The 15,619-nt window shown below is 37.7% G+C and overlaps 1 protein-coding gene across 5 annotated transcripts in view; it reads left to right on the top strand.

The window, feature by feature from the left end:
- The window catches only part of RAB27A (RAB27A, member RAS oncogene family), an 87,460-nt gene that overhangs the window by 45,613 nt on the left and 26,228 nt on the right, over positions 1 to 15,619 (top strand). For all 5 annotated transcript variants that reach the window (XM_008016534.3, XM_038009997.2, XM_008016535.3 and 2 more), the window contains one exon: positions 11,954 to 12,128. In XM_008016534.3, coding sequence (XP_008014725.1) covers positions 11,976 to 12,128 — 153 coding nt within the window. In that variant the 5' untranslated portion in view covers positions 11,954 to 11,975. The remainder of the gene's footprint in view (positions 1 to 11,953; positions 12,129 to 15,619) is intronic.

Genomic DNA, 15,619 nt, shown 5'->3' with positions numbered 1-15,619 from the left:
GTTCCAAATTCTTGGAGGCTGCTTGCTTCTTGGTGGTGGTAAGAGGCATGTTTAGCTATGGGTTGAGCAGACTATTGCAGTGTCGTGTGGTCGTGTCCATTCTGAGACTGCTGTCACAGTATTTGAGATATTACTAAGCAAACCAAACAGCCACACCTGTTTCCACTGTATTGCCTATGTTTTACCAATGGCATATATTCTATGTTTGCTTTTTTTTTCTATTACCTTATATCTATAAAGCAAGAGGTACTTGTCACAAACTATAAGTCCTATCAGACCCAGTGTTTTGATGAATTTACTTTCCATAAATCTCTGTAAACATTCATATTCTGATCCTGGAAGAGCCTTGGGCAACAAATAATGTCTTTTGGGTAAATGAGTCAATGGTTTCCATAAATTTAAAAAAAAAAGCCGATATCTCGTTTGAATTATTGACATTGGTCTTCCACAACCTTTTCTGCTTTCAGGAATCATTTCAATGCCCTCTTGTTTCCTAACATATAGTTGTTTGTGTTATTTGCCTACTGGGTTATGTTGGTTACCCACTGAGGTGATGGTAACATTTCAGAAATAGTTCATGGGTTTCTGGGCTATGACTGCTTATTCTTTCTTCATCCTGGTCTTTCTCTTTAAGAAAAATTATGAACATCTGGAAGATGCTTTTAAAAATGAGGTATGTTTTGGAAGCATTTAGAAATGTGTGTGTGTATATATATATTTATATGTATTATATGTATATATTTACATGTTATATATATGTGTATATACATGTGTATATGTATATTACATGTAACTGCCAGGTTCAAGTAATTCTCTGCCTCAGTCTCCTGAGTAGCTGGGACTACAGGCTAATTTTTTTGTATTGTTAGTAAAGTCAGGGTTTTGCCATGTTGATTTTGAACTCCTGACCCCAAGTGATCCGCCTGCCTTGGCCTCCCAAAGTGCTGGGGTTACAGGCATGAGCCACCATGCCCGACCTAGAAATGGATATTTAATTCAACACTATTGGCAGATAATTTTATTTTTTGTCTCAAGAACTTGCTATACTGGAATATCACCATCTGCTAGAAGCTGGTCTAGCAGTTTTCTAGCATTTGGTCTAAAAGTTTTCACTTTGTTTAAATGAGGGAAATTGAATATTCCTATGTAGCAGGTGCATTTGTAAATATTAAGCCAAATGCTGTACACCTTAAAATCTCAACAGTTTCTAGCTGTGAACTTCTCTGCTGCCTCAACATCACTGTTAAGGATGGACTTACGTTATTATTATAAAACACTGTACTGTTAGGAATGCACTTATGAATCTTAGGTTGTAGGTGAATATAAAATGCAGTTATTGAATATTCTGAATTTAGATAAAATGAAACTCATCTTTCAATAGGAAACAAGGAAAAATCATATTCCTGTTTCCTTCTACTTTTCAAAGGTGTTAGATTTCCACTTCTCTCCGCTGGAGATTTTGCACAAACAAGACAAGCTTCTTTGTTTATAACGTCATTTTTTCCACTCTTGACATATTAGGGAGGGCAGAACCGTATCTACACAAATCTAGAGCAGAAGTTGAGATGAGTAAACTGCACAGAAGACATAGGCTGTCTCCACTTATGGAAATGGGGTTCCTGCTATTGGGCAGTATGCATCTTGCTTTTGAAGTGAAAGTAGCTGTGTTGCACCTCAGGGTGTAGGAATCGTAATGGTCTGTGAGAGTTGTGGCCAGGGCTCATTTGGTAAATACAAGTTGTCCCTACTCAAATATCTTGGTACGTCATAAAATGCCTCTTCTATCCTGCCTCATGCCATGTGACTTCTCTTCCTTGCTTTTGGTGTCTCTATTATGTGTTTCCTTCCAGAATGCCAGGTACGGGTCCACAGTGGCATCATTAAAAACAAAACAAACAAACAAAAAACCAAGAAAAACCTACTGCTTTTTAACGTTAAACATAAAAGCACTGATAAGCTTTATATTTCTATGCCAGTCATTTGTATATGAACATTTTCTCCAAACGAATCCCTGGACAAGGGGCTGTTAAATTATATGAAAGAACATGTGGTGTTGTAATTCACATAAATGCTGATGTTCTGTGCTACCCGAAAAGTGATAGTTGTATTCACCTGCTCCTGTTTCTCTGCAAAAATAATTTTATGCCGCAAGAACTGAAGTCCATAAGCTACATGGGAACACTCGAATATTTTATTAACCATTCTAAAAAATACAAAATATTTTCAGATAAAACATTCTTTATAATATACCTTATGTTTCTCTTTCTAAATATTTCTCCTCTTGAGCTCAGGAGTTTGAGACCAGCCTGGGCAACATGGGGAGACCTCATCTTCCCACCGACAAAAAAAAAAAAAAGCTAGGCATGGTGTATGGTTTTGTGCACTGCTGTGATCTCAGCTACTTGGGAGGCTGTGACAGGAGGATCACATGAGCCCAGGAGGTTGAGGCTGTCTCTTTATTCTCTACTGAGCTTCACGTGTTTTTGTTTGTTTGTTTGTTTGTTTTGTTTGTTTGTTGGCTTGGTTTTTGAGATGGAGACTCCCTCTGTCTCCCAGGCTGGAACGCAGTGGTGCCATCTCTGCTCACTGCGACCTCCACCTCCCAGGTTCAAGTGATTATCCTGCCTCAAGCCCCCTGAGTAGCTGGAATTACAGGCACCCATCACCATGCCCAGCCATTTGTATTTTTGTATTTTTAGTAGAGACGGGATTTCACCATGTTGACCAGGCTGGTCTCAAACTCCTGACCTCAAGTGATCCGCCCATCTCAGCCTCCCAAAGTGCTGGGATTATAGGTGTGAGCCACCATGCCCGTCTGAGCTTCACATTTTTATTCCTTTTGCATGTTTATTCCTTTTGCATCTTTGTGAAACATCTGACTTGGGATATGAATTTTGATGTCATGTTGTGTTATGTTTATGAGAGAAGCTTAAAATGTTCAGAAAGACTGGCTTATTTGAAAACCCAAACGCAGGTATAGTCATTGGGAGAAGTTAGACTGGGGCATGGCTAAAACCATAAGGTCTAAGGTAGGCAAGGAGTAAGAGATGCGTTTTCCACATTGAGTGTAACTGAGTTGGATCCCCATTGTACGCTGGCACCCAGCATATAGTAATATTTATTGAATGAAGGAAAAAGGTAGAGGGTCAGAAGTATCCTTACAGAGACATGATGTCAGAGAAAATAAAAGTCTTGCTGTGTTGCCCAGACTGTAGTGCCATGGCGCGATCTCGATGTGATTCTTCTGCCTCAGCCTCCAAAGAAGCTGGAATTACAGGTGCCCGCCACCACGCCCAGCTAATTTTTTGTATTTTTCGTAGAGACAGGATTTCACCATGTTGGCCAGGCTGGTCTGGAACTCCTTACTTTAGGTAATCCACCCCGCTTGGCCTCCCAAAGTGCTGGGATTACAGGTGTGAGTTGCTGCACCCAGCCTAAAATAATCTTATTTGAGAGGAAAATACTAAGGGACTGAGCAATTCTATAAGGAAATGGAAAATTTCATGATTACTCTGCTTGCTCTTCATTTTAAAACCATAGGAAAGAAAGATGATTTATGGGATATGGTACAAGTATCAAGAAGAGTTTTTTGTTGTTGTTGTTGTTGTTTTTCTTGGATTTGCAGTGACCAACAAGAAGCAGACAAGCTCCCAATTTATGACTTTTCTCCTTGAAAGAGCCCATCAGGAGGAAGGGCTTCTTGACAGAGGGATTCTGGGGACGGAAGTACAGATCCCTCAACCCAACCTCTGTAACAGCCCAAGCCTTAATTGTAAAGCAGTTTATCACTGCTATAACTGCTGGCACTGAAGAAAACTTTTGCTTTTTGAATTCAAGAAGCTATAACTGAGGTTTCTTGCTCTGAAGGAAGGAATACAGACAGAATAAAAAATATGCATACATGACTGAAATTTAGGAGACTTGAGATCTAGACTAGCCCCATATCTAACTGGTTTATTTCAGACTATTCATTTGCCTTCTCTGGGTTTCAGTTTCTTCTGGAAATTAGAGCGTTCAACAGATGGGTACTCCTAGGTCTGAAATTACCAAAAACCACCCAGATACAACTCATTCTTAGATTGGAATGCCAAAGTAGATTTTGTGATGGGTAGGGCACCCCAAAGTCATTGTATTTACATTGAATTTCTTTCTATGATTTTTCTGAAGGTTCAGGTACTGGTTACATTAAGAATAGGTTATAAAATTACATGACTTGCTAATAAAGAACTTGGTGAAACTATTAGTAGTCTTGTTAATAAGTTTCAATTATTGAACACTTAGCACAGGGCAAACAATGTGCTAAAAGCTTTCTGTGGGTTATCTCACTTAGTCCTTAAAACAACTCAGTGAGATTAGTACTGTTATTATCTCCATTTTACAGTTGAAAGAATAAGACTTACTTTAAAAAACTTGGATCAGGTCATACAAAGTAGAAAAGTCAGAATTTGAACTATTTGCCATCACACTGAGAAAACATCACTCTCTATATGGTATGAGTCTTGTCCAGACATGAAGTTTCTTTTTAAGGATGATGAGCAGATAAAGTAAAATCAAGTATATTTATTACATGTAGTTGTTCAGTTAATATTATTCCTCCCCTTTCTTTTGCTCTGCACTAAATATGAGTAATAGAGGGAAAATTTGGCTTTCAAAAGATGGTTGACCTGTCTAGAGTAGTTTTAGAATGATTCTGCCTAATAGTAGGGGATCCTAAGGTTGGAGTCTATGATTGACTTTAATATGACACTTTATGGAAAATCCGGGCTGTGATATGTCTGTGTGTGTGTGTGTGTAGGAGAGACAGAAAGAGAGGGAGAAGTAGAACTAGATCTTTTCCCTTTGCTCTTAACTAAATCTACTCTCTTCTATCTTATTTTCTAAAAAACACTTAAAAAGTATTTTTGAAAGCACTTAAAATTTTTTAAGTGCTTTTTTCCTTCAACTTTTATTTTAAGTTCAGGGGTACATGTGCAGTTATTTTTATTTATTAAAAAAATTTATTTAAAGATGGGATGTTAATCTGTTGCCCAGGCTGCTGTGTAGTGATGTGATCATATCTTACTGCAGCCTTGAACTCCTGGGCTTAAGCAATCCTCCTGCCTCAGCCTCCCAAGTAGCTAGCACTACAGGCTAATGCTACCACACCTGCCTAATTTTATATATGTATGTGTGTGTGTGTGTGTATATATATATATATATTTTTTTTTTTTTTTTAAGAGATAGGTCTTACTAGTTGCCTGGGCTAGTCTTGAACTCCTGACCTCAAGCTATCCTTTTGCCTCAGCCTCCTCAGTCACTGGCATTACAGGTGAAAATATGTTTTATTTTAAAAATAAGGAAGATGATAGACTTTCTCTCACCAGGCAATTAACACCACATAGTACATGTTGAGGAAGTGGGTGTTCCTTGCTTTCTATTGTTAATCTGATGATAGTGAGGGTGGAGAGCACTTTGAAAAAATATTTGTATAAGGAGGAGAGAGAGAAGTGAGCTGAATAAGAAAGTCTTTTGCGTATCCCAAATTAAGGTCATTCTTGGCTTTTTAGAAGACATTTCCTTGAGGTAGACAGCACTTTTTTCAAGAAGGTACAGAGTTTAAATATGTAACCTTGGCTTCAGATACTCTTAGCACATCCTTATTTTTAAAAATTAATTTTTAGTTTAGGGGCTCAGTGTACTTTCTTATACTTCTAGGAAAGAAAAGAACATTGCCTGCATATTGACCTTTGGAAGCCAGATTGCTGGATGCTGCTGCTCATAGCAGCTAATACTTACATAGGACTTACTATATGTCCTATCCACTGTTCCAAACTTTGTGTGTATACCCTAGCTCAATCTTCACAATAGCCCTCAGAAATAGCTTTATTATTGTGCTTCATTAAGTCTAAAATATATTGATGATGCATTCTTGACCTTGCTAGAAGATGCTAACAAAAGACTTTCACACAACTGTATCTCTAGTGACACCTGATTTATAATAGCAATTGCAAGATGTCTTGGGTTGTAAGACTGAAATGTAAGAGGCACCCCAGTTTTAAAGAAGTTAAAATAAGAAACCATGTTAGAATTGATAAAATAGAATCTCATTCCTATTTTACAGACGAGGAGCCCAAGACAAAAGAGATTAAATAAATTTTCCAAAGTTACATGACTGGACTCAAATACAGGTGGCTTGGTTGTAGAGTTTCTGCCTTTAACCTCCAAGTTTTTCTCCTGTCAACAATACACTGGAATTGAGCCCATGCTAATATGTGGGTAGACTGGCCAAGACCCAGTTACTTATGCCCTCGTTGCGGCACTCATGATAGAACAGCCCCAGATCTTTCTGAGGGAGACAGTGTATATGCTATGTACAACCTGCCTCTAGGGCAGTGATGAGGATTGTTGTGCTAATGTGTGTAAAGTCCTTGACATGTGGGCATCTGACCTAGGCTTCAGACACATTTTCAGCAAGAGAGTGTCACAGGGAAGTCCTTCTGAACCGGCTTCCCAAACCTCAGTAGGCTGGAGTACAAGCAGGAGATGGTGAGCGTACAACGTTGTTTGGGTGCCACCAATGTCAAATTCTGGTACTATGTGTTCTCACTGTTTCCCTTCGTCCTCTGAAATGCCAACACAAAAATCATTTACTTTATTAGATTTCTGTATTTGAGGAGTGGAGTATTTTCTTCCTGGAAAACAGGTCCTAGGAATACCACGCAGGGCTTGAGTAATAAATTAAAAAAAATTATTTATATGAAAATTTACCATCAATTGAGACTTAACATTAAGTTGTCTTCACCTAGTAGTGATAAGTAGTGATGAGAAAACCAGGTATGGGATTGCAAGATGGAGTTGGGAGTATAGTCGGCTACGGACTAGAATGATTTTCTGCTGAAAGATGGGGTAATTCCATTAACTCCAGGCTTTCACTAGTTGGACTGCAAGCTCAGATAAGAAGGCTGTGACCCTGAACACCATGACCAAACCTTGAAAGATCTGTTATTTTGAAAACCTGCCTGCCCCCAACTCCCTTTATTTCTCTGAAATTTTCTTATTCTTTGGAATTCTGGTCTCTGTTAACCCAGACCAGCCTGGTCAGTGTGATCAATTTTGGACAAACTCTAGACAGCATCCAAATTTGCTGAAGGTTTTCCCCAATTGAAGTCTTCATTGCTGGGTCCTGGGTGAATGTTTTTCTGCCAGGTCTTTGAGGTAAGATGGGAGATGAATTCTCAACCCAGGAAGCCTGTGTCACTCATCACATCTTTCCCTGTTATCTGTCATCTTCTCCTATGCCAGTGCTCCTTTCTCCCAATCCTTTACTGTCCTCGAACACATACATGCTGTTCGAGTGTGGCAATACAGTATATAATGGTGGAGATACATTTTTGGATACAGAATACCTACAAATGAGGTAATTTAAAAATAGAATTTGAAGTTTGTTGGTTTGGCACAAGTTTTAAGCACCACACTGTTGTTTTTGGTGCTTCCGATTGTCATTTTACTTTTCTAGTTTTGAACTGTTTGGACATCTGAAATTAATTTGAAACATTTCAGACTGTTTTAAACCAGTCTATATCAGTCTAAATAAATAAGAACAATTTTATAGATAACTGTAGTTATCAAACTAGTTTCCAGCAGTTTAATAGAGTTTGAGCAAGTGTGACTCAATTGAAAGCAGATTTAATTTGTCAGCAGAGTTTGATCCAGTAAAATATACTCAGAACCAACTAAGACTTATAGGAGCCTGTCAGAACCTGCATGTCCAAGTCAGAGCCTATTTGAGCTAGCTAAAACCAGTCTGAAGCAATTAAAGCTAATTACAATGAGACTCCATTGATTTTGGTTAGATATATCAGGTTTTAGCCAAAGCCAGAAAGTAGTTTTGTAGGAGAACCTCTTTTAACTCACCCTAAAATAATATGAACAAGATTCTTTTGAACAACTATGAACTTGCTAAAACGGATGGGTGTATTTTATATGGATTTGAACCTGTTTTTAAGTTGATCAGAACTCTTTTGAAATAAACATATCTTTATTAAATGAATTGCAAATGGTTAGAACCAGCTAAAAAAGATCAGAATTAGTTTGAAAGTGATCTTTGTTAACTCAGCCGACCACTTTGAACCAGTGAGCAATACTTTGTGCTAGAAAAACATGTTTTAAGCTGGCCAGAGTCAATTTGAAAATTGTTCTAGGTCTTCAGACTCAGTCTGAATGTTCACAATGGAGACAATAAGTGAGCTAACAGTTAAGGACCCAGTATATGCCAACCGTTGTGCTGGGCATTCCATAAACAGTATCTCATTGAATCCTCAGAACAATGGTGTGAGGTGTAGTATATATTCTTTTTTATAGAACAGAAACCTGGAAATCTAAGGCTCAGAGACATCCAAGTAATTGGTATCTGGGAGATTTGGGATTTCAAACCCAGCTCTGCTTGATTTTATGAGTTTCCTATTAGGTTACCTTGTAAAATACCATACTAGTGGTCACTTTAAAGCCCAATATTGCATTTGTAACAAAAATGAGTAACGGACATGAAGCTTGGGGTAGAACAGACATTGGACTTGGAATTAGGAGATCTAGATTCCAGATTGTGCAAATCAGTCTGCTTCTCTGGGTTCTGTTTTATCCTTTAGAAAACTGAACCCAGAGAGTGGAAGGTCTGAACATTTATTTTCAGATCAAGAAAGCAGATAATTGTCTTAAAGATACAATCTGAAAAGTGTGAACTATGATTAATATAGATGGTGGTATCTATACTTTCAGTTTGCGGTATTTGGTTTGTTAATAGTCCCTTTATGATTACTTGGTCACTATTGCTATTGCGAATAGAAAACAAAACTCATGAAGATCACTTGTAGACTTACATGTGTGATTATCCATGGAAATGAAACACATTAGAGATAGTTTAAGTCTTTGAATTCCACTTAAGTGAGTTTAGAGAATTCTAGAATATGATGCCATTAGTGACAGCATTTTTTCATGTACCTTAAGTGATATAAAAAACATAGTTATACCAACTTTTTTTTTCAAATTAAAAATAAAGAGGAAATAAGGCAGCCACAGTGTCTTCTTGCATCATTCTCACTGCGGGATCGGTATTGTTTTCTGCTGCTCCATTCAGTTTGAGGGGAAGCCCCCAAATGAGTCAACATTATCTGGACTTGCTTTCCAATTCTTAGCTCTTATTTCCAATAACTTAGAGCCAGGTGTGATGCTGTGATGTGACATGCCATAATGTTGACGTCCAAGTTGTCGGTTTTTGGAGAGGAATTCTGTTGTATGTCATTAATACTGGTGACCTACACTTGCAAATACCCAACTATAAAGATTGGTAAGGCATCATCTGTGAAGTGTCACTCTTTATGGTGTGCAAATAGAATTTTGAATGTTTGTAGAGGCTCTGCCCTTATCCACGGGCTAACCATACCTGAAACGTGAGGTTGCAGATCTGCACTGAAGGACTCTGAGGAAACACACTGCAGTGGCTCTTGGGGTTCAGCATTCAGGAGTTTTCAGCGTAAGGTGAGTCGCCAAGTTGAGGATAGGGTAAGGGAGGCAACGTTGAAAACCAGTCAGTATTCTTGTCTGAGTTTTTATTAATTTTATGGATACATAGAAATAGTCCTATAGGAAGCACTGAGTATGGCAGCCAAGTTTCTGGATATGGGGCTGGGTAAAAAGGAGATAATGCCAGGAGTCAGTAGCATCTAATATAGGACGTCTGGCATGTATATAGATAGATAAATATGTATGTTTTTGAATAGTCATGTAGAGTTGTCAGTGTTAATGAGATAGTTATTTTTATGATTTTCAGGAGAGTTTATTGGCATTGGGGGGAATGGAGAGAGGTTGGTTAATGTGTACAAGCATACGGTTAGATGGAAAGAATAAATTCTAATGTTCAACAGTAGACTAGGGTGACTATAGTTAACAAAAATGTATTGTGTGTTTCAAAATAGCTAGAAGAGAGTACTTGAAATGTTCTCAATGCATAGAAATGATAAATACTCGAGGTAATAAATACCCTAAATACCTTGATCATTACATTCTGTGCATGTAACAAAATATTACATGTACCCCATAAAAATGTACAAATATTATGTATCAATAAAATTTTAACAAAAAAGGAAACCTTCCCTGGAGAGAGATCCTATTTCTGGTTGGACTGATATTTTGGGTTTGAATCTATTTAGAGGGTAAAAACAAATCATGAAAAGTGCTGACTGCAAAGAACCAAAAATAGCCATGGTTAAGTATTGCTGATATAAATGAATTTTTCTTCCTTAAGGTGGACTTTTGTTTTAGTCAGTATTGAAGAGCTGAACTTTTAGCAGTTCTTGATAGAATACCCAGGTAAATATAGGTAAGCGAGCCCTTGGTTGTGGGACTATGGTCTCTGAGCAGTGACTGTTTAAATCTGGAATTCAGTTCCCAAGTGAGCAGTGATACTCCAAAGAAGTCTGACTTAATATGTAGTACATATTAATAGTAATATGTAGTACATATTAATAGTAATATGTAAGGAAGCAGGGAGTAAATTTACTTGTGAAATAACAGTGTCTTTGAAGAAACTGTAATAACATGTGAAAATGAATAGAATAAATGAAATTGCCTAGATGTCCATGTAAAAAGAGAGAAAAGGCAAGGTTCTAGCACTAGGAGACTTTCTTTCTTTCTTGTTTTGAATTTCCATAGGTTTTTGGGGGAACAGGTGGTGTTTGGTTACATGAATAAGTTCTTTAGTGGTGATTTCTGAGATTTTGGAACACCCATCACCCAAGCAGTGTACACTGTATTCAATCTGTAGTCTTTTATCCCTCACCCCCCTCCCACTCTTTCCCCCGAGTCCCCAAAGTCCATTGTATCATTCTTATGCCTTTACATCCTCATAGCTTCACTCCCACTAATGAGTGAGAACATATGATGTTTGGTTTTCCATTCCTGAGTTACTTCACTTAGAATAGTCTTCACTTCCATCCAGATTTCTGTGAATGCCATCATTTCATTCCTTTTTGTGGCTGAGTAGTGTTCCATGGTGTGTGTGTGTATATGTATATGTATGTGTGTGTGTATGTATATGTATGTGTGTATATATGTGTGTGTGTGCGCATATATATCTATGTGTGTGTATGTGTGTGTATATGTATATATATCTATCTCACAATTTCTTTATCTACTCATTGATTGGTGAGCATTTGGACTGGTTCCTTATTTTTGCAATTGCAAATTGTAGCACTAGGAGACTTTGAAAAAGGAGGGGAAATTGGAACCACTTGTACTCTAACAATTACTGTTATTCCTTATAACATTCTCCTTCCTCTATTTTTCTTGTATTAGTTTTTGTTCTATATAGTCTGTAGATAAGACTTAGTGACTGTTACTTTCTTGTTGATTATCATTCTCACTTGGAATTTTTGTCCTATTTTGGTACTATAATGTGTATGTTTTTATTTTTATTTATTTTTTTATTTTGAGACAGAATTTCGCTCTTGTTGCCCAGGCTGGAGTGCAATGGCGCAATCTTGGCTCACCACAACCTCCACCTCCCGGGTTCAAGCGATTCTCCTGCTTCAGCCTCCCGAGTAACTGGGATTATAGGGATGCACCACCATGCCCGGCTAATTTTTGTATTTTGTAGAGATGGGGTTTCTCCATGTTGGTCAGGCTGGTGTCGAACTCCCGACTTTCGGTGATCCGCCTGCCTTGGCCTCCCAAAGTGCTGGGATTACATATATGTTAAATTAAAACTACACTGTTAATTACTATTTCAATAGCTTCTCATCTAGCTAGTTATTGGGTCTTCAAGGATGGTGACCAATATGTATGTAACCCTCTTTTCATACAACCTGTAGACATATAGGTTAACATTAGGTGTTAAGCTGAATATTGTCGTCATTTTTTTAATGGATAATTAATGTTTTCTAATGGATTTTAATTAAAAAAATTTGTGTGTATTTTACAGGTGAACCACTGAGTTCTTCATTATGTCTGATGGAGATTATGATTACCTCATCAAGTTTTTAGCTTTGGGAGACTCTGGCGTAGGGAAGACCAGTGTACTTTACCAATATACAGATGGTAAATTTAACTCCAAATTTATCACAACAGTGGGCATTGATTTCAGGGAAAAGAGAGTGGTAAGTTCTGTATCCTTCTTTGTAAAAATGTAATCTTTGAGTCAACATTTGCTGGTCTGTTTAGTTTACTTTGTAGGAATCAGGAGGACAAAGGTCAGGATCTGAAATTAAAAGGTACGTAGGAAAGTGAGTTGTATTCAATCCAGGCAACATGATTGAAAAGGTTGTGCTGACAACACTTCATATAAAACCAGGCAGACAAAGTGGAAGACAGTTCTTTAAAATGTCACCTTGGTACTCTTTTGGCTTGTATCTTCCCTTCTGGACTCCAATAGTTATTTGTCTTGAAGCCTGCCAGCCACTTTGCCCCTCATACTCTTGTTTTATGGGCTGTATCTTCCACCTTTGGTATCTTATTATTTTTAATGGGATTTCTCCTAATAAAGTCTCAGCAATTCCGCATGGAATACTAACTGGCAGAACTCATCACTGCTGCCGGGAGGGTGAGGTTGGAGTAGGAATGGGGAATGCCGGTAGTGAATGTGATGTTCTGCAAAATGTTGAAGAGAGAAGCTTTTATTTACTTATTTTTTTAAGGACTTTAAGACTGAAAGTTATTCTAGCGTTGGAGGGGAAGGCAGAAAGTCATTGTGTCACAGTTGCAGATGAGGAAAGACAGCCTTCTCCTTAGATTACATTTGTTGCTGAAAAATCCATTGTTAGCATGAAGCAGGTAAACAAGTGGTCAGGAAACTAATGACAAAGGTCCTTTAATGGATCATATTCTGTCAGGGGGAAAGGTCCCTGGCTTTTAGGACAGAAGAACGTTCTCTTTTGCCCATTCTAGGTCTTTTATTCTACTACCAGAGAGTCTTATAGAGATTAAGACCCACTGAATAACAATAGGGCCCTAATGAAATTTTTAGTATTGACGTATAGTTGATAGAATCTATATATATGTATGTGATTATTTTTGTTGGTTACTTATTTTATAACTTAAAACATAGATTTGTTGAGATATAATTCACAAGAAAAGGAAATCCATCCACCTAAAGTATAAAAATCCAGTGGTTTTTAGTATATTTGGAGTTGTGTGGCCATCACAGCCATTTAATTTTAGAATAGTTTCATACCTCATACCTATTAGCAGACATTCCTCTTTCTACCTCCCCTTAGCCACCATGAATTTTCTATCTGGCTTCTGCACACATCATATAAATGGAATAATATATGGCCGTTTGTGTCTGGCTTCTTACACTTGGCCTGATGTTTTCAAGGATCTTCCATGTTGTAGCACGTATCAGGACTTCATTACTTACGATGGCTACATAATACTCTTTTGTATTGATACACCATTTTGTTTATCCATTTGTCTGTTGATAGATATTGTGTTCTTTTTCTATTTTTTAATTCCTTTTTTAAATTATATATTTTTGAGTTCTTTTTTAATAGTTCCTTTGGGGATTACAATTATTTTAATTTTTCACAATCTAATTTTGATTAATAGCAACTTAATTTTAATGCTGTATAAAACTTTGCTCTTACATGGCTCTGTTTTCTCCCCTTGTTTTGTGCCATTATTGCTATACAAATGACATCTTTCTACATCATGTGCCCATCATCGACACAGCTTTACAATTATTGCTGTATGCAGTTAATTTTTCTTTTCTTTTCTTTTCTTTTTTTTTTGAGACAGGGTCTTTGTTGCTCAGGCTGGAGTGCAGTGGTGAGATCTCGGCTTACTGCAACCTCTGCCTCCCAGGTTCAAGCAATTCTCCTGCCTCAGTCTCCCAAGTAGCTAGGATTACAGGCACTTGCCACCACGCCCAGCTAATTTTTTATATTTTTAGTAGTGCTGAGGTTTTGCCATGTTGGCCAGGCTGGTCTTGAACTCCTGGCCTCAAGTGATCTACCCATCTTAGCCTCCCAAAGTGCTGGGGGATTACAGGCATGAGCCATCACTCCCAGCCTGCAGTTAAATTTTAATCTGGTGGAGGAAAAGGGCTACAAAGAAAAAAACATTTATACTGTTTTTTATATTTACTATGCAGTTACATTTTTACTGGCGCTCATTATTTCTTTGTGTGGATTTAAGTTACTGTCTAGTGTCCTCTCAGCTCAGTCTTGAGAGTTGTCTTTAGTATTTCTTGTAGGGCAGGTCTGCTAGAGATGACTTTTCTCAGTTTTGTCTTAATTTATCCTTTAATTTTAGAGGACAGCTATATTACTAATTTTTAAGTTCTTTGAATATATTTATAATTCCTGATGTAAAGTCTTTGTCTGATAAGTTTAACATCTGGGCCTTCTCAGGAATAATTTGTATTAGTTGCTTTTTTCCTGTGCATGAGCCATACTTTCCTGTTTCTTTGTGTGTCTTACAAGTTTTGCTGAAAACTGGACATTTAAAATAATGTGTCTATTCTAGGATTCTTTCCCCTACCTGGGTTTCTTGTTTTTACTGCATATTTATTTATTTTTGTTATTGCTGTTCGTTTGTTTAATAATGTTTCTAGGATAATTCTGCAAAATCTGTATTCTTTGTAGGCAGCTATTGAAGTCTCTGCTCAATGAACTTAGTGGACAGCTAATGAGTGGACGAAGTTTATTAAATTCCTTGAACCAATAAGTCTCTTAGCTTTTTCTGAGAGTCTCTGTGTGTTTGTTGGGGTATGTGTTTAATACGACTGCAGGCAGTTTACAACTCTGCCTTAGCTTTTATTTTCTGCCTAAGAAGAACCTCAAAGTCAGTCAGAAGTGAGAGATTAGGACCTTTTTAGATCTTTCCTGGGCATTTGTAGAGCCCTGCCCATGAACATGGCCTTTTAGCTTTCAAGGAATATTTGGGAGCATTATAGAAATCTCATTTCCTATTTTTAAAATTTTGGTTTTTTTTGTTGTTGTTGTTAGACTTTTGTTAGCCCTAAGTGATATTGCTACCTCTGGTAGCTGTGATGTTAAATAAATTACTGCTGATAGTTTTCAACAAATGCCCTCGGGATAGGGCTGTTCTCAAAGAGCAAGCTCTGATGAGGTCAAATAAAAACAAAGCTGGGGCATGGAGCTTTCCAAGGGGCTTCCTGACAATTTTTCTCAGTATGGGACTTTTAGGGAGCTCCAAATCTATTGTGCCTCCACTGTCCACAGTGGTGGCTAGGCTGATGTTTTCACAACTACCACATTTGTGCAAGTGGTTTTTAAGTCTTCTAAAAGCTGAAGTGAGGGGGATGGGAATAGGGCAAGGTAAAAAACACCTCGAAGCTTACTGTTTTTACTGATATTCAGCTGTTTTTCTTGAATAAATGCTCTTTGGAATGTTGCAAGTCTTTGTTAATTTCCAGAGTACTGAAAAAGTTGATTTGGACAATTTTTACCAGCGTTTTTGTTGCTATTGTGGAGGAAGAAATTTTTGACGGTCCAGGGTGGGAGCTAAACAATAGGTACGCATGGACATAAAGACAGAAACAGTAGATACTAGGGTCTCCAAAAGGGGGAAGGGAGTGAGACAGGGGCTGAAAAACTACTTACTGGGTACTACGTTCACTGTTTGGGTG

Source organism: Chlorocebus sabaeus, chromosome 26 (assembly GCF_047675955.1).
Source record: "Chlorocebus sabaeus isolate Y175 chromosome 26, mChlSab1.0.hap1, whole genome shotgun sequence".
In the NCBI taxonomy this organism is placed as follows: Eukaryota; Metazoa; Chordata; class Mammalia; order Primates; family Cercopithecidae; genus Chlorocebus; species Chlorocebus sabaeus.
Note: the sequence above shows the minus strand (reverse complement) of the source record. Positions and strands in the feature narration are given on the sequence as shown.